The sequence below is a fragment of the Anomaloglossus baeobatrachus genome, chromosome 3 (genome assembly GCF_048569485.1).
Source record: "Anomaloglossus baeobatrachus isolate aAnoBae1 chromosome 3, aAnoBae1.hap1, whole genome shotgun sequence".
Lineage (NCBI taxonomy): Eukaryota > Metazoa > Chordata > Amphibia > Anura > Aromobatidae > Anomaloglossus > Anomaloglossus baeobatrachus.
In genome coordinates this window covers 689,145,613-689,168,003 of record NC_134355.1, presented here as the reverse complement: position 1 = coordinate 689,168,003, position 22,391 = coordinate 689,145,613, and the positions used below count along the sequence as shown (strand labels likewise).

At 49.1% G+C, this 22,391-nt stretch overlaps 1 protein-coding gene across 1 annotated transcript in view; it reads right to left on the bottom strand.

Annotated features, from left to right (window-relative positions):
- The window catches only part of OTOF (otoferlin), a 410,132-nt gene that overhangs the window by 121,316 nt on the left and 266,425 nt on the right, over window positions 1-22,391 (bottom strand). Inside the window, exon 13 of the mRNA XM_075341675.1 lies at window positions 11,962-12,148. Coding sequence (XP_075197790.1) covers window positions 11,962-12,148 — 187 coding nt within the window. The remainder of the gene's footprint in view (window positions 1-11,961; window positions 12,149-22,391) is intronic.

The window sequence follows — 22,391 nt, the reverse complement described above, 5'->3', positions numbered from 1 at the left end:
GCGTGCAATATTATTCATCCCCTTTAAGTTAATACTGTGTACCGCCACCTTTTGCTGCGATTACAGCTGCAGTCTCTTGGGGTATGTCACTATCAGTTTTGCACATGGAGAGGCTGAATTCTTGCCCATTCTTCCTTTGTAAACAGCTGGAGCTGAGTGAGGTTGGATGGAGGCGTTTGTGAGCAGCAGTTTTCAGCTCTTTCCACGGGTTCTCGATTGGGTTCAGGTCTGGCCTGTGACTCGGCCATTCTAACACTTGCATACGGTTATTTGTGAACCCTTCCATTGTAGATGTTGCTTTATGTTTGGGATCATTGTCTTGTTGGAAGATAAATCTCCGTCCCAGTCTCAGGTCTTTTGCAGACTCCAACAGATTTTCTTCAAGAATGGTCCTGTATTTGGCTCCATCCATCTTCCCATTAATTTGACCATCTTCACTATCCCTGCTGAAGAAAAGCAGGCCCAAACCATGATGCTGCCACCACTGTGTGACGCCCCTGGACTATCAGGTCGTTACAGGGTACTGCACAAGCTGCCCTTCCGTGCAGTATTCCACCTCCCTCTTGGTTCTGGGTCCCTACTTAAGTGGTGTTGCCTCCAACAGCAAATCAAATCCTAGATACACCCTGCACCTCACCCACCAGGCACACCAGTGGACGGCTTGCGTGGAATAGAGTCGCCCATCTGGGGGGGTCTGGGAGGGTAGGGGAGGAAGTGTAGAGTCGAGTCTGTCTGTGAGTGGAGAAGGAGTTGGAAGTAGCCCTCAAGCTGAGAGGAGCTCAGAGGAAGTCGGGAGTGGTGACTCCTGAAGTAGCTGTCTAGGTTGCAGACGGTGGTCTGGGCCTAGAGAAGTCGGACCCCCGGTTACAGGGGATTGTGGTGAGGTACTCGAACCAGTCGAGGACGGCCGGCAGCCTAGCCCTATCACCGGTCCTGGACCGAAGGAACGATGTGGTACACGGACCATAGGTCAGGGAGTAGCTCAGGCAACCCGACAATTCATCTGAGGAGAACGGAACCTTTACGATCCGTTCCCACCTGCTCCAGAATCAGGGCATTAGCGCAATGAGGGGGATAGGACTTTCCAACCAAAACGGTCCAGAAAATCCCAAGCGTGAGCCCTGAGAGCAGGCTCCCATATTTAGCCATAGTGGGGAGCGGGGCCCGGCTAGTTCCATACTACTGGGCCACCACGTTGAAGTTAAACTTAGTGCCAGGAGGAAGGTCACGGACCACCAGGCAGCATAACTTGGGAACGAGACCCGGACGAGCTCCCCTCAGCGGCAGCGGTACCCAGAGACTTGGTTTACCCGGTTGTCGGTGTCTGCCTATGAACTGAGTGAGTACGAAAGTGACCTCTTCATCCCCACAGCACCCCTCACCGAGTCCCGGGGCATCCCCTACTCGTGGAAGGTTACAAGACCTTGCTGGCCCCACTCCATCATTCCCGGGTACTCCCAACAGCAGCGGTGGTACTCCCAATTACCACACACCATGGGTGGCGTCACAAACTATAATTCCCCTGTAAATACCCCCCTTTTCATTCGAGTGGCCGCACGGCCCCCGGGTCCGGAGACCCTTGAGCCACAGCGAACCCGGATCCGAGCAGCTCGGCTGCTTCTATGGGGGCGGTACACCTCGAAAAACTTGGCGTCACAAACAGGATACGAGCAGGACCCACTTACCTGGGTGACGTGCGTCTTGAAAATCCAAACAACGAGCCAAGAGTCCCGTTTCCCTCCATTTCTGCCATCTTTTGGCGCCAAAACGCCGTCTTCTCGACCAAAAGCGCGTGAAGCCCAAGCCCCGCCCTTCGTCCTGAAAGTCAGCCTGGAACTGGAAGTTCCCAGAGGGCCACAGCACAGCAGTGAGTGGTGGGCGAAAACCGAGGGGGCGTGATGGCATGTAGCAGCGGAAGAGAAGCAGGGACGCCAGGACTCTAACATAACGTTCCTGGACCCTGCAGAGGAAAGATGGCGGCTGCGTGAGACTGGTCACCGGAGCGTGCTGTTTCCGGGACCGCGACCTGGATCGAGGAGGAGACTGAGCAGCTCTCCAGGAGGATGCGGACGCAATTCCTCTTCATACCGGACCACTGGAGGGAAGAGATGAGGAGCCCGGCAAAGGCGGTGCGAGCCCGTGAGATCGAAATCCCACGATACCCAGTCCCAGTTGATTCGCTGTGGGATCCGGTCCACCCCCGCTTACGGCAACCACCTTACCACCACCACCCCCGTCTTCGGTGGTCGCCGAGCTGCCCATTCCAACCCCGGCAGCGGAACCTTCAGGTCCAATCTATGAAGAAAATTATAAACAACATATACATGGCTTGATTCGGTAATCACTGGGGGAAACACAACCTGGAGTTCCCACAGGGGAGGGTGCCTACTTCAAAGAGCATTTTGAACAAAGAGGGAAGAAGAGATATGGCACCAAAATTATTTGCAAAAGTATTAAATTTTATTCACAAAAAATAGATGAAGATACAACTTTTTTTCATAAGAATAAATAGTACAGTATCAAATTAGAGCACAAATTAGAAAGAATGAGGCAACCCAGGGATGAGGATGCAAGTATAGGTAGAACACAAAAAAGGGGGGGGGGGGGAGAGGTATGAAGTCCTACTCATTGCCAGTAACAAAAACCTTGGGGGGGTGGTATATAACTGGAGTGTATTGGTCCAAAAATTGGACCCCAGCCCCCCAAGGTAGTAAATAGACCAAATGACCCTCCACAGGGGATATATGGTCAAAGATTGAAGTGCATAACCAAAAAAACAGGTAGGCAAAGATGGTTAGAAAAAGTATAAAGGAATAATCTCCACCAGAGTAGTCGTGGGGCAATAAAGAGGAGGCTGAAATGTTGTGTGTAATAAATTCTAGTCGTGAAGCCGAGAGGTGCCAGTTAGCACATAAACGGCTAATAAAAATTACACAATACACACACACAATCAGGTCCTTTATGCCCGGGCTAGTCGTGGAGCTGGAGAGGAAGGAAAATGCACACACACAATCAGAGCAAAAATGCCCTGACTAGTCGTGGAGCTGGAGAGGAAGGGAAGGAATGTGAAAGGTCCCGTAAAAGGGCACAGAGAAGGCAGATAAAAACAGTTAGAGGGGTGTGCAGCCCAGCTCAAGAAGTGGACTAGTCATGTGGCAGAGAGAGGAAGCAAGTGGATAAAAAGCAGGGAGAATAAACGTGGGGCCGGGCGGTGCAGTACAGCACAATGACGGCCAGAGTCAAAGAGGGAGAGAGAGGAAAAGCGAGTCTCTAGACCCACAATGGTTATGTGAGTCAGAGGGGAGTGGGAAAGAGGAAAAGTGAGAAAAATGAAGACTACCTGTGCAAGTGGAGGGGGGTCACGGCAGGAGGACGAACCCAACAGCTGTTTCGCCTAAGCGCTTTTTCGAGGGAAGCGAAAAAGCGCTTAGGCGAAACAGCTGTTGGGTTCGTCCTCCTGCCGTGACCCCCCTCCACTTGCACAGGTAGTCTTCATTTTTCTCACTTTTCCTCTTTCCCACTTCCCTCTGACTCACATAACCATTGTGGGTCTAGAGACTCGCTTTTCCTCTCTCTCCCTGTTTGACTTTGGCCGTCATTGTGCTGTACTGCACCGCCCGGCCCCACGTTTATTCTCCCTGCTTTTTATCCACTTGCTTCCTCTCTCTGCCACATGACTAGTCCACTTCTTGAGCTGGGCTGCACACCCCTCTAACTGTTTTTATCTGCCTTCTCTGTGCCCTTTTACGGGACCTTTCACATTCCTTCCCTTCCTCTCCAGCTCCACGACTAGTCAGGGCATTTTTGCTCTGATTGTGTGTGTGCATTTTCCTTCCTCTCCAGCTCCACGACTAGCCCGGGCATAAAGGACCTGATTGTGTGTGTGTATTGTGTAATTTTTATTAGCCGTTTATGTGCTAACTGGCACCTCTCGGCTTCACGACTAGAATTTATTACACACAACATTTCAGCCTCCTCTTTATTGCCCCACGACTACTCTGGTGGAGATTATTCCTTTATACTTTTTCTAACCATCTTTGCCTACCTGTTTTTTTGGTTATGCACTTCAATCTTTGACCATATATCCCCTGTGGAGGGTCATTTGGTCTATTTACTACCTTGGGGGGCTGGGGTCCAATTTTTGGACCAATACACTCCAGTTATATACCACCCCCCCAAGGTTTTTGTTACTGGCAATGAGTAGGACTTCATACCTCTCCCCCCCCCCCCCTTTTTTGTGTTCTACCTATACTTGCATCCTCATCCCTGGGTTGCCTCATTCTTTCTAATTTGTGCTCTAATTTGATACTGTACTATTTATTCTTATGAAAAAAAGTTGTATCTTCATCTATTTTTTGTGAATAAAATTTAATACTTTTGCAAATAATTTTGGTGCCATATCTCTTCTTCCCTCTTTGTTCAAAACCAATCTATGAAGAACCAGCTGCGGAGCTCCCGGCTGCTTCCACGGGGGCGGTAGATATGTCTGACAGTGGCGATGGTGTGTTCAGGGGGATGACCTGTGTTGCTTTTACGCCAAACATATCGTTTGGCATTGTGCCCAAATAGTTTGATTTTGGTGTCATCTGAGCAGAGCACCTTCCTCCACATGTTTGGTGTCTCCAGGTGGCTTGTGGCAAACTTTAAACAACACTTTTTATGGATATCTTTGAGAAATGGCTTTCTTCTTGCCACTCTTCCATAAAGGCCAGATTTGTGCAGTGTAGACTGATTGTTGTGCTATGGACAGACTCTCCCACCTGAGCTGTAGATCTCTGCAGATCATCCAGAGGGATCATGGGCCTCTTGGCTGCATCTCTGATCAGTCTTCTCCTTGTGTGAGATGATAGTTTGGATGGACGGCCGGGTCTTGGTAGATTTGCAGTGGTATGATTCTCCTTCCATTTCAATATGATCGCTTGCACAGGGCTTCTTGGGATGTTTAAAGTTTTGGAAATCTTTTTGTAACCAAATCCGGCTTTAAACTTCTCCACAACAGTATCACGGACCTGCCTGTTGTGTTCCTTGGTCTTCATGATGCTCTCTGCGCTTTACACAGAACCCTGAGACTATCACAGAGCAGAGGCATTTATACGGAGACTTGATCACACACAGGGGCTTATATTTATCATCATCAGTCATTTAGGACAACATTGCATCATTCAGAGATCCTCAATCAACTTCTGCAGTGAGTTTGCTGCACTGAAAGTAAAGGGGATGAATAATATTGCACGCCACAATTTTCAGTTATTTACTTTTTAAAAAGTTTAAAATAAGCAATAAATATCGTTCAACTTCACAATTGTTGATTCTTCACCGGAACATTGAATTTTTTATGTTTATGTTTGAAGCCTGAAATGTGGGAAAAGGTTGAAAAAGTCAAGGTGGTTGAATACTTTCGCAAGGCACTGTATATAGTAATACACTGGACACCAGGTATATCATTATTATTGGTACAGGACACCAGGGATGTAATTATTAATCCTCTGGACACCTGGGATAGTATTATTAACCCCTTGTACAGTCGTCCCCACCATTGAATATAAAGGATATAGAATAGGAGACATCAGGTATGATGGGGGTGTCAGGTTTTCTGGCTTTTATGGACAGTACTGACCCCTTGTTCTTCATCCCCTTTTTTCTGGGCTGTTACGCTGTAGTTCACACTTTCTCCACCAGGTGGCGCTCCTGTTTTCTTCCCTACAAGCCCCCTCTATGGTGTTAATAATGAATGCGGAGCTTTTAGACCTGGACACGTATAATTTGGGGTAATTTCACCGTCTGACAGCAGAAAGTATCATCATTCCGCCCCCTGGAATAACAGACGTCTTCATGAATTACTAAACGCTTCTCATGCCAGCGATAATTTATGGAGAAAAAGTGGTGCCGCGTCTTCCCATGAAATTTGTTTTATCGGTTCATTTAAAAAACGTGGTAGGTTGTGACATTATTAAGATTTGCGCAGTTTCCTGCCCCGGACCGCCGGCACCGGGCCGCACGGATCAGAAATAATGGCTTCTGTCAGAATATGAATATTTTGGGTTTATTAAAGCCATTACTCTTCACTCTTCTTCCTGCTCAGGTCATAAAGTGATGATGGCGCGGGGAACGGCGAAATATCCGGAAAAATGACACCGACTGAACCAGAAGCATTTAAAGGGACTCTCCGGAGGGATCTGTAGAAGCCTCAGCGCCCTCCGCACAAGGTCACATATATACATACACATATATACACTGCATTGTCTGCAATTATTGTGCTTGTAAATAAGAAAAACTGATTCTCTTCTCTCCCAGCATCCCCCTCCCAGGACTGGACATTTACCAGCTCTCAGGGTCACATGACACTAAGGGGGTGTGGCTTCATGTCAGCTGGTGGGTGTCTGACACTATCACTGATGATGTCACAGCTGACACGAAGGCTGATGATGTCACAGCTGACCCGAAGGCTGATGATGTCACAGCTGACCCGAAGGCAGATGATGTCACAGGAGCCTGACCCGAAGGCTGGTGATGTCACAGCTGACCCAAAGGCTGGTGATGTCACAGCTGACTCAAAGGCTGGTGATGTCACAGCTGACCCGAAGGCTGATGATGTCACAGCTGACCCGAAGGCTGGTGATGTCACAGCTGACCCGAAGGCTGATGATGTCACAGCTGACCCGAAGGCTGATGATGTCACAGCTGACCCGAAGGCTGGTGATGTCACAGCTGACTCAAAGGCTGGTGATGTCACAGCTGACTCAAAGGCTGGTGATGTCACAGCTGACTCAAAGGCTGGTGATGTCACAGCTGACCCGAAGGCTGATGATGTCACAGCTGACCCGAAGGCTGGTGATGTCACAGCTGACCCGAAGGCTGATGATGTCACAGCTGACCCGAAGGCTGGTGATGTCACAGCTGACCCGAAGGCTGGTGATGTCACAGCTGACTCAAAGGCTGGTGATGTCACAGCTGACTCAAAGGCTGGTGATGTCACAGCTGACCCGAAGGCTGATGATGTCACAGCTGACCCGAAGGCTGGTGATGTCACAGCTGACCCGAAGGCTGATGATGTCACAGCTGACCCGAAGGCTGGTGATGTCACAGCTGACCCGAAGGCTGGTGATGTCACAGCTGACTCAAAGGCTGGTGATGTCACAGCTGACCCGAAGGCTGATGATGTCACAGCTGACCCAAAGGCTGGTGATGTCACAGCTGACTCAAAGGCTGGTGATGTCACAGCTGACCCGAAGGCTGATGATGTCACAGCTGACCCGAAGGCTGGTGATGTCACAGCTGACCCGAAGGCTGATGATGTCACAGGAGCCTGACCCGAAGGCTGATGATGTCACAGGAGCCTGACCCGAAGGCTGGTGATGTCACAGCTGACCCAAAGGCTGGTGATGTCACAGCTGACCCAAAGGCTGGTGATGTCACAGCTGACCCAAAGGCTGGTGATGTCACAGCTGACCCAAAGGCTGGTGATGTCACAGCTGACCCAAGGGCTGGTGATGTCACAGCTGACCCAAAGGCTGGTGATGTCACAGCTGACCCAAAGGCTGGTGATGTCACAGCTGACCCAAAGGCTGGTGATGTCACAGCTGACCCGAAGGCTGGTGATGTCACAGCTGACCCAAAGGCTGGTGATGTCACAGCTGACCCAAAGGCTAGTGATGTCACAGCTGACCCGAAGGCTGGTGATGTCACAGCTGACCCGAAGGCTGGTGATGTCACAGCTGACCCGAAGGCTGATGATGTCACAGCTGACCCGAAGGCTGATGATGTCACAGGAGCCTGACCCGAAGGCTGGTGATGTCACAGCTGACCCAAAGGCTGGTGATGTCACAGCTGACCCGAAGGCTGGTGATGTCACAGCTGACCCAAAGGCTGATGATGTCACAGCTGACCCGAAGGCTGATGATGTCACAGCTGACCCGAAGGCTGATGATGTCACAGCTGACCCGAAGGCTGATGATGTCACAGCTGACACGAAGGCTGGAGATGTCACAGCTGACCCGAAGGCTGATGATGTCACAGCTGACCCGAAGGCTGGTGATGTCACAGCTGACCCAAAGGCTGGTGATGTCACAGCTGACCCAAAGGCTGGTGATGTCACAGCTGACCCAAAGGCTGGTGATGTCACAGCTGACCCAAAGGCTGGTGATGTCACAGCTGACCCAAAGGCTGGTGATGTCTCAGCTGACCCAAAGGCTGGTGATGTCACAGCTGACCCAAAGGCTGGTGATGTCACAGCTGACCCAAAGGCTGGTGATGTCACAGTTGACCCAAAGGCTGGTGATGTCTCAGCTGACCCAAAGGCTGATGATGTCTCAGCTGACCCAAAGGCTGATGATGTCACAGCTGACCCGAAGGCTGATGATGTCACAGGAGCCTGACCCGAAGGCTGATGATGTCACAGGAGCCTGACCCGAAGGCTGGTGATGTCACAGCTGACCCGAAGGCTGGTGATGTCACAGGAGCCTGACCTAAAGGCTGATGATGTCACAGGAGCCTGATCCAAAGGCTGATGATGTCACAGGAGCCTGACCCAAAGGCTGGTGATGTCACAGGAGCCTGACCCGAAGGCTGGTGATGTCACAGCTGACCTGAAGGCTGGTGATGTCACAGCTGACCCGAAGGCTGGTGATTTCACAGCTGACCTGAAGGCTGGTGATGTCACAGCTGACCCGAAGGCTGGTGATGTCACAGGTGACCCAAAGGCTGGTGATGTCACAGCTGACCTGAAGGCTGATGATGTCACAGGAGCCTGAACCAAAGGCTAGTGATGTCACAGCTGACCCGAAGGCTGATGATGTCACAGCTGACCCGAAGGCTGGTGATGTCACAGCTGACCCGAAGGCTGGTGATGTCACAGGAGCCTGATCCAAAGGCTGATGATGTCACAGGAGCCTGATCCAAAGGCTGATGAGATCACAGGAGCCTGATCCAAAGGCTGATGATGTCACAGGAGCCTGATCCAAAGGCTGATGATGTCACAGGAGCCTGATCCAAAGGCTGATGATGTCACAGGAGCCTGACCCGAAGGCTGATAATGTCACAGGAGCCTGACCCGAAAGCTGATGATGTCACAGAAGCCTGACCCGAAGGCTGGTGATGTCACAGGAGCCTGATCTAAACAATGATTATGTCATAGGAGACTGATTCAAAGACTGATGATGTCACAGAAGCTTGATCTGAAGGCTGATGAGGTCATAGGCACATGATCCAAAGAATACTGATAATATTGGACCCTGATCCGAAGGTTGATGATGTCACAGGAGCCTGACCCAAAGGCTAATGATGTCACAGGAGCCTGACCAAAAGGCTGATAAAGTCATAGGATCCTGACCCAAAAGCTGCTGATGTTACAGAAGCCTGATCCGAAGGCTGCTGATGTCACAGGATGATATAGCAGAGCCGAGATCATCGTGGGACCTCAGGATCAGTGGGGTAAAGTGCCGAAATGGTCACATCTAATGGATGCAACAATTCTGGGGCGGTTCCAGGCTGCCATTTTTAGGCTGGGGAGGGCCCAATAACCATGGACCTCCCCAGCCTGAAAATACCAGCACACAGCTCTAGGCTTCATCTTGGCTTGCTATCAAAAAAATTGGGGGGACTGCACGCCGTTTTTTTATATTATTTATTTAAACAATAATAAAAAAAAGCCACATGTGGTCCCTCGTATTTAACACATAGCCAAGCTGGGGGCTGCAGCCTGTAGCCGTCTGCTTTATCTGCACTGGGTATCAGTATATACGGGGGACCCTATGCCATTTTTTAAAATTAGTTATTTATTTTTACACTCCATGTCGTCCTGCCTCAGACATCTACTATGAGGGTAATCAATCACAGACTCCGGCATATCGGCAGTCTGACTGCAGCCAATCACAGACGCTATAACAGAAGATGGGCGGGGGAATCCATGAATATGTATGAGATTTAATGAGCCATGAATATGCATGAGATCTAATGAGTGGACCCAGAAGTAGTGTGCCAACTACCAAGGTCCTCCAGAACATTATTAGAGTTTCCCATTGACTTGAGTTCATTATTTGGTACGAATAGTAGAAATTACTCGGCTCGAATAATCCGAACTCAAATATTTGACTCTTAGCGCATCTCTAGTGATGATGTCATAGGAGCATGTCAACAATCGATGATGTCATAGATAGAATCATGAGCCAAAGCCTGATGATGTCAAAGGTGGATTATGCAGACCGTGGTTTATGCACATAGAGTGCCTTGCGCAAGTATTCGGCCCCTTTGAATTTTTCAGCCTTTTCCCACATTTCAGGCTTCAAACATTAAAGATAAAATGTGAATGTTCTGGTGAAGAATCAACAACAAGTGACACAATTGTGAAGATGAACGATATTTATTGCTTATTTTAAACTTTTGTAAAAAGATAATTACGGTAACTGAAAATTAGGGCATGCAATATTATTCATCCCCTGTAAGTGAATACTTTGTAGCGCCCCCTTTTGCTGCGATTACAGCTGCGGTCTCTTGGGGTATGTGTCTATCAGTTTTGCAAATGGAGAGGCTGAAATTCTCGCCCATTCTTCCTTTGTAAACAGCTGGAGCTGAGTGAGGTTGGATGGAGGCGTTTGTGAACAGAAGTTTTCAGCTCTTTCCACAGATTCTCGATTGGGTTCAGGTCTGGGCTGTGACTTGGCCATTCTAACACCTGGTTATTTGTGAACCATTCCATTGTAGATTTTGCTTTATGTTTGGGATCATTGTCTTGTTGGAAGACAAATCTCCGTCCCAGTCTCAGGTCTTTTGCAGACTCCAACAGGTTTTCTTCAAGAATGGTCCTGTGTTTGGCTCCATCCATCTTCCCATCAATTTTAACCATCTTCCCTGTCCCTGGGGAAGAAAAGCAGGCGCAAACCATGATGCTGCCACCACCATGTTTGACAGTGGGGATGGTGTGTTCAGGGTGATGAGCTGTGTTGCTTTTACGCCAAACATATCGTTTGGCTTTGTGCCCAAAAGGTTTGATTTTGGTTTCATCTGAGCAGAGCCCCTTCTTCCACATGTTTGGTGTCTCCAGGTGGCTTGTGGGAAACTTTAAATAACACTTTTTATGGATATCTTTGAGAAATGGCTTTCTTCTTGCGACTCTCCCATAAAGGCCAGATTTGTGCAGTGTATGACTGATTGTTGTGCTATGGACAGACTCTCCCGCCTCAGCTGTAGATCTCTGCAGATCATCCAGAGTGATCATGGGCCTCTTGGCTGCATCTCTGATCATTCTTCTCCTTGTGTGAGATGACAGTTTGGATGGACGGCCGGGTCTTGGTAGATTTGCAGTGGTATGATGCTCCGTCCATTTCAATATGATCGCTTGCACAGTGCTGCTTGGGATGTTTAAGGTTTTGGAAATCTTTTTGTAACCAAATCCGGCTTTAAACTTCTCCACAACAGTATCACGGACCTGCCTGTTGTGTTCCTTGGTCTTCATGATGCTCTCTGCGCTTTACACAGAACACTGAGACTATCACAGAGCAGGGGCATTTATACGGAGACTTGATTACACACAGGGGCTTATATTTATCATCATCAGTCATTTAGGACAACATTGGATCATTCAGAGATCCTCAATCAACTTCTGGAGTGAGTTTGCTGCACTGAAAGTAAAGGGGATGAATAATATTGCACGCCACAATTTTCAGTTATTTATTTTTTACAAAAGTTTAATACAAAAAAATTAATAAATTTCGTTCAACTTCACAATTGTGTCACTTGTTGTTGATTCTTCAACAAAAAATTAAAATGTTTTATCTTTATGTTTGAAGCCTGAAATGTGGGAAAAGGTTGAAAAGTTCAAGGGGGCCGAATACTTTTGCAAGGCACTGTATGCCCAATAGCAGGAGTTCCCGAGTGGGAGGCCAGTTATGTCCGAATGATGGCCTGTCATAGAGGATGTTAACACTAATAACTGGGCTCAATCCCAAAACCTCATTTTCTTATTACCTTTTGCCCCGCAAAGGAAACTTGCACATAGGGATCCACCAAGTCTTTGTTTTCTCCGATAAGAGCTTTCTTCACATTGGCCATGATGCTGGTGTTCATTCGTGGTAGACCCTCGGCACGGTAGATTTTGACATAGAATCGAGCCCACTGCCGCTCTGGAGGAACGCCATCTGGAAGGAGCAGGTTCCTGTAATGGAGACACAGTTATATTCCTCATACATTCTCTATCAGCCGGTAACACAGATATGTTTTCCGAAATAGAACTGAAAATCCTCTGCAGTGGCATAGATGCTTTATAATATGTTATTGTCACTGACGTTCCTCTGTTGTGGAGTTTTGTGACAGGTTCAGGGTTAGAGTCTCACTTTATCTTGTGGAACTCTGATGATTAAATGGATTCCTCTTCCTTTGGGGAGCAGAGGGTTAATGTCAGTTTACCTTCCGGAAGCTCCTGACTCCTGATCAGGTGTTTCCGGTTTGGACCATTCCCAGGTCCTATATATACCCTCCACCTCCACCAGAGGGGGACGGTTATTTTCATCATTTGGAAGCTTGGCCCGGAGGAGGAAGGAGCTGGAGGAACCCCCTCTCTGAGACTTGTGTTGTGGGCTGCAGCAGTTCATGGTGTGGTGGTTGAGAGATATGGATGATACCTAGTAGTCTGTTTTCTTTCCCCCTTCTGTTGTTACCCCTTGCACACTTTGAGTGTCTCCTTTGTGTGTGGTTGCTGTGTGTACGAGTTGCAGTCGTTGTTACCCCTGTTTTGTCTTTGTCGGTGGGGTTTATTTACTTCTGTTCTTGCCCCTTCTACCCCCGGGTGGTGGGTTGTGCAGGGGGTCTTACCATCAGGGACAAGAACAGGAGATAGGACCTAGGTTGGAGTCCCGGACCTACCTACCTTCAAGAGTTCCTCCGGGTGTTAGGGTGAGCGCAGGGGCCCTAGCCTTATGGCCAGTATAGGTTTCCCTGTGTCTCCTTGTCACCTGTGACATAATTACCTGCCCAACTTTTTCTGTAGCGCCCTTATGGCTCAGACGGCTGTTATGGCTCAGTTTTGCAGATCCAGTCACTGGAGGTGGTTGATATGCGTGCACAAGGGCTGCAGCATCTGCAGCAAGTCTGTTGGTGGTGAATCAGACGCTACCTGAACCTAAGGTTGCCCCCCCAGATAGGTTTTTTGGGGGGTCACGACAAGTTTTAAATTTTTGAGGGCGTGTGAAGGCAATATTTCAAGCTCTGCCCTCATTCATTTGGGAACGAGGAACAGCGGGAGGGGTATGTAGTCTCCCTGTTGCAGGAGATCCCCTCGCCTGGGCCTTTTCACCACCGGTTGATTCTGTTGCTCTGCGGTCGGTAAACGAGTTTTTTGCAGCCCTGGCCTTAGTCTGTTGCGATCCTGACAGTGTCTCCCTTGCAGAATTCCATCTCTCCAGTTCCCAGGAGTAGGTCCCACTGGTATGGCTGGATGAGCCCATATGGGTGGGAGAGACTTCCCTTCGTGCTAAGTCACCTGCGGTTCACCGTGAGATGGGGGTGTGATTTTTTTTTGTGGTCGCAAGGGTCATTACATTGGGTTTTGTCTATCTGTCTCCATTAGGATGTCATCTGCCCTTACACCACATTCCCCTGGTTGTATGGAGGAAGGGCTCGTATACTTCCTCTATTTTCCCCTCTTTGCCGGCCCAGGATTTTCTGGTATTACCAGAGTGTAAGGTCTCTAAACCCCCAGACAGTTGGAGGAGGACGGTCTGTGCGTATATATCTCCTCCATTACTCCTGTCTCTTCTTCCGGAGTCTCTAAGCCTCATGTGGAGAGAGGCAGGGAAAATTATCCCTGTCCTCGGGTTAATCTTAGGCCTCAGTGTCCTCCCCGTGGTGGTGGTCAGAGGGGGATGGCCGTGATACATGAGAGGATGGCTATGCAGTCAGGTTGTTTGACAGTTTCCAAACATATGCGTGGAAATAAACGTCCAGGCCCAGACCTGTGTGTGAATCAGGTCCTACGGGTGTCCACTAGTAACATCTGGTGGAGGAGTGCTTCCGAAGTAGGTGGTTCTAGGAAGTTGAGTCTGTATCGTGTCGCGGACCGTGTGGCTGGAGCTACCCCGAGGCTTAATACCCATAGTGTTGTCCTCAGGTCGGCTCTAAGAAGATGTGTGGTGTCTCCACAGGCCGCATGTGTTTTTGGTAAGGGTTTGTTCACACAGAAGGTAAACAGCAGGTTGTATGGGTTCCATCTGGAGTCCGGAGGCCTCTCTTTTAAGGGGAGGAACAGTCACGGACTTTTCTCTGTTGTGTAGTTTTGTGACAGGTTCTGGGTCAGAGTCTCACTTTATCTTGATGGACTCTGCTGATTAAATGGATTCCTCTTCCTTTGGGGAGCAGAGGGTTAATGTCAGTTTACCTTCCGGAAGCTCCTGACTCCTGGTCAGGTGTTTCCGGTTTGGACCATTCCCAGATCCTATATATACCCTCTACCTCCACCAGAGGGGGACGGTTATTTTAATCATTTGGTAGCTTGGCCCGGAGGAGAAAGGAGCTGGTGAATCTCTCTCACAGACTTGTGTTGTGGGCTGCAGCGTTGGTTGTGCTGGTTGTACGGTATGGATATTACCCAGTAGCCTGTTTTCTCCCCCCCCTCTGTTGTTACCCCTTATGCACTTTTAGTAGCTCCTTTGTGTGTGGTTGCCGTGTGTATGAGTTGTAGTTGTTGTTACCCGTTTTCTCTTTTTGTCAGTGGGGTTGTAGACTTCTGTTCTTGCCCCTTCCCCCCCCCCCCTGGGTAGGTGGGTTGTGGAGGGGGGGTCATATCATCAGAAACAAGGACAGGCGATAGAGAGGTCCATGCCTAAAACCTAGGCCTTATTTTCAAGGGTACCTTCAGGTGTTAGGGTGAGTGCAGGGGCCCCAGCCATAGGGCTGGTATAAGTTTACTGTGCCCCCTTGTCACCCATGACAGTTATCAACATGCAACCACCACTAGTGAGCTCTCCCTGTATACAGAGATACATAAGATTCTGTCTGCAGCCACCACTAGGGGGAGCTCCCTGTATACAGAGATACATAAGATTCTATCTGCAGCCACCACTAGAGGGAGCTCCCTGTATACAGAGATACATGATAAGCTCCTGTCTGCAGTCACCACTAGGGGGAGCTCCCTGTATACAGAGATACATGATAAGATTCTATTTGTAGCCACCACAAGGGGGAGCTCCCTGTATACAGAGATACATGATAAGCTCCTGTCTGCAGTCACCACTAGGGGGAGCTCCCTGTATACAGAGATACATGATAAGATCCTGTCTGCAGCCACCACTAGGAGGAGCTCCCTGTATATAGAGATACATGATAAGATTCTGTCTACAGCCACCACTAGGGGGAGCTCCCTGTATATAGAGATACATGATAAGATTCTGTCTACAGTCACCACTAGGAGGTGCTCCCTGTATACAGAGATACATGATAAGATCCTGTCTGCAGCCACCACTAGAGGGAGCTCTCTGTATACAGAGATACATGATAAGATTCTGTCTACAGCCACCACTAGGGGGAGCTCCCTGTATACAGAGATACATGATAAGATTCTGTCTGCAGCCACCACTAGGCGGAGCTCCCTGTATACAGAGATACATGATAAGATCCTGTCTGCAGTCACCACTAGGGGGAGCTTCCTGTATACAGAGATACATGATAAGATCCTGTCTGCAGCCACCACTAGGGGGAGCTTCCTGTATACAGAGATACATGATAAGATCCTGTCTGCAGCCACCACTAAGGGGAGCTCCCTGTATACAGAGATACATGATAAGATCCTGTCTGCAGCCACCACTAGGGGGAGCTTCCTGTATACAGAGATACATGATAAGATCCTGTCTGCAGTCACCACTAGGGGGAGCTCCCTGTATACAGAGATACATGATAAGATCCTGTCTGCAGCCACCACTAGGGGGAGCCCCCTGTATACAGAGATACATGATAAGATCCTGTCTGCAGCCACCACTAGGGGGAGGTCCCTGTATACAGAGATACATGATAAGATTCTGTCTGCAGCCACCACTAGGGGGAGCTTCCTGTATACAGAGATACATGATAAGATTCTGTCTGCAGCCACCACTAGAGGGAGCTCCCTGTATACAGAGATACATTATAAGATCCTGTCTGCAGCCACCACTAGGGGGAGCTCCCTGTATACAGAGATACATGATAAGATCCTGTCTGCAGCCACCACTAGGGGGAGCTCCCTGTATGCCGAGATACATGATAAGATCCTGTCTGCAGCCACCACTAGGGGGAGCTTCCTGTATACAGAGATATATGATAATATTCTGTCTGCAGTCACCACTAGGGGGAGCTCCCTGTATACAGAGATACATGATAAGATCCTGTCTGCAGCCACCACTAGGGGGAGCTCCCTGTATGCCGAGATACATGATAAGATCCTGTCTGCAGCCACCAATAGGGGGAGCTTCCTGTATACAGAGATACATGATAAGATCCTGTCTGCAGCCACCACTAGGGGGAGCTCCCTGTATACAGAGATACATGATAAGATCCTGTCTGCAGCCACCACTAGGAGGAGCTCCCTGTATACAGAGATACATGATAAGATTCTGTCTACAGCCACCACTAGGGGGAGCTTCCTGTATACAGAGATACATGATAAGATCCTGTCTGCAGTCACCACTAGGGGGAGCTCCCTGTATACATAGATACATGATAAGGTCCTGTCTACAGTCACCACTAGGGGGAGCTCCCTGTGTACAGAGATACAGGATAAGATCCTGTCTGCAGTCAGCACTAGGGGGAGCTCCCTGTATAGAGAAATACATGATAAGATCCTGTCTGCAGCCACCACTAGGGGGAGCTTCCTGTATACAGAGATACATGATAAGATCCTGTCTGCAGCCACCACTAGGGGGAGCTTCCTGTGTACAGAGATACAGGATAAGATCCTGTCTGCAGCCTCCACTAGAGGGAGTTCCCTGTATACAGAAATACATGATAAGATCCTGTCTGCAGCCACCACTAGGGGGAGCTCCCTGTATACAGAGATACATGATAAGATCCTGTCTGCAGCCACCACTAGGGGGAGCTCCCTGTATACAGAGATACATGATAAGATCCTGTCTGCAGCCACCACTAGAGGGAGCTCCCTGTATACAGAGATACATGATAAGATCCTGTCTGCAGCCACCACTAGGGGGAGCTCCCTGTATACAGAGATACATGATAATATCCTGTCTGCAGTCACCACTAGGGGGAGCTCCCTGTATACAGAGATACATGATAAGATCCTGTCTGCAGCCACCACTAGGGGAGCTCCCTGTATACAGAGATACATGATAAGGTCCTGTCTGCAGCCACCACAAGAGGGAGCTCCCTGTATACAGAGATACATGATAAGATCCTGTCTGCAGCCACCACTAGGGGGCGCTCCCTGTATACAGAGATACATGATAAGATCCTGTCTGCAGCCACCACTAGGGGGAGCTCCCTGTATACAGATATGCATGATAAGATCCTGTCTGCAGTCACCACTAGAGGGAGTTCCCTGTATACAGAGATACATGATAAGATCCTGTCTGCAGCCACCACTAGGGGGAGCTCCCTGTATACAGAGATACATGATAAGATCCTGTCTGCAGCCACCACTAGGGGGAGCTCCCTGTATACAGAGATACATGATAAGATCCTGTCTGCAGCCACCACTAGGGGGAGCTTCCTGTATACAGAGATACATGATAAGATCCTGTCTGCAGCCACCACTAGGGGGAACTCCCTATATACAGATACATGATAAGATCCTGTCTGCAGCCACCACTAGGGGGAGCTCCCTGTATACAGAGATACATGATAAGATTCTGTCTGCAGCCACCACTAGGGGGAGCTCCCTGTATACAGAGATACATGATAAGATCCTGTCTGCAGCCACCACTAGGGGGAGCTCCCTGTATACAGAGATACATGATAAGATCCTGTCTGCAGCCACCACTAGGGGGAGCTTCCTGTATACAGAGATACATGATAAGATCCTGTCTGCAGCCACCACTAGGGGGAACTCCCTATATACAGATACATGATAAGATCCTGTCTGCAGCCACCACTAGGGGGAGCTCCCTGTATACAGAGATACATGATAAGATTCTGTCTGCAGCCACCACTAGGGGGAGCTCCCTGTATACAGAGATACATGATAAGATTCTGTCTGCAGCCACCACTAGAGGGAGCTCCCTGTATACAGAGATACATGATAAGATCCTGTCTGCAGCCACCACTAGGGGGAGCTCCCTGTATACAGAGATACATGATAATATCCTGTCTGCAGTCACCACTAGGGGGAGCTCCCTGTATACAGAGATACATGATAAGATCCTGTCTGCAGCCACCACTAGGGGAGCTCCCTGTATACAGAGATACATGATAAGGTCCTGTCTGCAGCCACCACAAGAGGGAGCTCCCTGTATACAGAGATACATGATAAGATCCTGTCTGCAGCCACCACTAGGGGGCACTCCCTGTATACAGAGATACATGATAAGATCCTGTCTGCAGCCACCACTAGGGGGAGCTCCCTGTATACAGATATGCATGATAAGATCCTGTCTGCAGTCACCACTAGAGGGAGTTCCCTGTATACAGAGATACATGATAAGATCCTGTCTGCAGCCACCACTAGGGGGAGCTCCCTGTATACAGAGATACATGATAAGATCCTGTCTGCAGCCACCACTAGGGGGAGCTCCCTGTATACAGAGATACATGATAAGATCCTGTCTGCAGCCACCACTAGGGGGAGCTTCCTGTATACAGAGATACATGATAAGATCCTGTCTGCAGCCACCACTAGGGGGAACTCCCTATATACAGATACATGATAAGATCCTGTCTGCAGCCACCACTAGGGGGAGCTCCCTGTATACAGAGATACATGATAAGATTCTGTCTGCAGCCACCACTAGGGGGAGCTCCCTGTATACAGAGATACATGATAAGATCCTGTCTGCAGCCACCACTAGGGGGAGCTTCCTGTATACAGAGATACATGATAAGATCCTGTCTGCAGCCACCACTAGGGGGAGCTCCCTGTATACAGAGATACATGATAAGATCCTGTCTGCAGCCACCACTAGAGGGAGCTCCCTGTATACAGAGATAAAAGATGTACATCAGTGATTTTTGTCCTGAAGAAGAAGCAAGACTCCGGAACGCGTAGAACAATACAATCACGATACTGATCATTCCTGGATTCTTCTTTACTATACATGGCAGTGCAGAATTAACCCTTTCTTCTTCTGCTTTATCCAATTGGCATATAGACGGTGTCTGCAGCAGCCATTGTATAGCTTTATACCTTTTATAGTGGTTGTGATTTGCACAACGACCCCAGGTTTGCAGTTCTCTGTACTTTCTATCCCATTCCCTATTTTGTGCCTTTTTGTGTCTCCAGCATCTACTACTAATGTTATGAATTGTGCGATATGGCGCAATTTGGGACCATTCATTGTCATTCTTGTATGCCCCCCTCCTGAAATGTTGGAGGATCTACATTTTGGTCGGGGCAGCTCCCGTCTGTCAGGGTCTATGTAAATGTCGCAGGAGTCGGCGCTGTCACTTCTCGCTGTCGCCTGGGGAAGACGCGGGCAGCGCAGATGTGTTAAAGTGAGATCTTTGATGTTTGTCTATTAAAAGATGGAATCTCTGGTGAATATTTCCGTGTGGAGCGGCGCAGTCCAGGATTCATGAGAAACGCGATTCTGCGCAGAGCACTGCAGGCTACCATTGACAGGCTGACGACTTAAAGGGGCAGCGTACCAGTATAGCTGAACTAGGAGCCCCATGCTGTCCCACAAAGGTGCAGCAACAACATGGTCCCAAATGGTTTCCATTAGAAGGTCCTGATTGTTACACGCAGCACACAGTTGGGGGGGGGGGGGGGGGGCTGTTTCATACTTTGCATTGGGATCCAGGAGTTTTAAATTTTGCGTCTCTGGTCAGAGGTTGATTTTTCAAATACAGATCTGCAAATCTCATGCATATAATATTAACAGTCCAATTTTATGTAGCCACCACTAGGGGGAGCTCCCTGTATACAGAGATACATGATGAGATCCTGTCTGCAGCCACCACTAGGGGGAGCTCCCTGTATACAGAGATACATGATAAGATCCTGTCTGCAGCCACCACTAGGGGGAGCTCCCTGTATACAGAGATACATGATAAGATCCTGTCTGCAATCACAACTAGGGGGAGCTCCCTGTATACAGAGATACATGATAAGACCCTGTCTGAAGTCACCACTAGGGGGAGCTCCCTGTATACAGAGATACATGATAAGATCCTGTCTGCAGCCACCACTAGGGGGAGCTCCCTGTATACAGAGATACATGATAAGATCCTGTCTGCAGCCACCACTAGGGGGAGCTCCCTGTATACAGAGATACATGATAAGATCCTGTCTGCAGCCACCACTAGGGGGAGCTCCCTGTATACAGAGATACATGATAAGACCCTGTCTGAAGTCACCACTAGGGGGAGCTCCCTGTATACAGAGATACATGATAAGATCCTGTCTGCAGCCACCACTAGGGGGAGCTCCCTGTATACAGAGATACATGATAAGATCCTGTCTGCAGCCACCACTAGGGGGAGCTCCCTGTATACAGAGATACATGATAAGATGCTGTCTGCATCCACCACTAGGGGGAGCTCCCTGTATACAGAGATACATGATAAGATCCTGTCTGCAGTCACCACTAGGGGGAGCTCCCTGTATACAGAGATACATGATAAGATCCTGTCTGCATCCACCACTAGGGGGAGCTCCCTGTATACAGAGATAAATGATAAGATCCTGTCTGCAGCCACCACTAGGGGGAGCTCCCTGTATACAGAGATACATGATAAGATCCTGTCTGCAGCCACCACTAGGGGGAGCTCCCTGTATACAGAGATACATGATAAGATCCTGTCTGCAGCCACCACTAGGGGGAGCTCCCTGTATACAGAGATACATGATAAGATCCTGTCTACAGCCACCACTAGGGGGAGCTCCCTGTATACAAAGATACATGATAAGATCCTGTCTGCAGTCACCACTAGGGGGAGCTCCCTGTATACAGATATACATGATAAGATTCTGTCTGCAGCCACCGCTAGGGGGAGCTCCCTGTATACAGAGATACATGATAAGATCCTGTCTGCAGTCACCACTAGGGGGAGCTCCCTGTATACAGATATACATGATAAGATTCTGTCTGCAGCCACCGCTAGGGGGAGCTCCCTGTATACAGAGATACATGATAAGATCCTGTCTGCAGCCACCACTAGGGGGAGCTCCCTGTATACAGAGATACATGATAAGATCCTGTCTGCAGTCACCACTAGGGGGAGCTCCCTGTATACAGAGATACATGATAAGATCCTGTCTGCAGCCACCACTAGGGGAGAGCTCCCTGTATACAGAGATACATGATAAGATCCTTTCTGCAGCCACCGCTAGGGGGAGCTCCCTGTATACAGATATACATGATAAGATCCTGTCTGCAGCCACCGCTAGGGGGAGCTCCCTGTATACAGAGATACATGATAAGATCCTGTCTGCAGCCACCACTAGGGGGAGCTCCCTGTATACAGAGATACATGATAAGATCCTGTCTGCAGCCACCGCTAGGGGGAGCTCCCTGTATACAGAGATACATGATAAGATCCTGTCTGCAGCCACCACTAGGGGGAGCTCCCTGTATACAGAGATACATGATAAGATCCTGTCTGCAGCCACCACTAGGGGGAGCTCCCTGTATACAGAGATACATGATAAGATCCTGTCTGCAGATACCACTAGGGGGAGCTCCCTGTATACAGAGATACATGATAAGGTCCTGTCTGCAGCCACCACTAGGGGGAGCTCCCTGTATACAGAGATACATGATAAGATCCTGTCTGCAGCCACCACTAGGGGGAGCTCCCTGTATACAGAGATACATGATAAGATCCTGTCTGCAGCCACCACTAGGGGGAGCTCACTGTATACAGAGATACATGATAAGACCCTGTCTGCAGCCACCACTAGGGGGAGCTCCCTGTATACAGAGATATGTGATAAGATCCTGTCTGCAGCCACCACTAGGGGGAGCTCCCTGTATACAGAGATACATGATAAGATCCTGTCTGCAGCCACCACTAGGGGGAGCTCCCTGTATACAGAGATACATGATAAGATCCTGTCTGCAGTCACCACTAGGGGGAGCTCCCTGTATACAGAGATACATGATAAGACCCTGTCTGCAGCCACCACTAGGGGGAGCTCCCTGTATACAGAGACACATGATAAGACCCTGTCTGCAGCCACCACTAGGGGGAGCTCCCTGTATACAGAGATAGATGATAAGATCCTGTCTGCAGCCACCACTAGGGGGAGCTCCCTGTATACA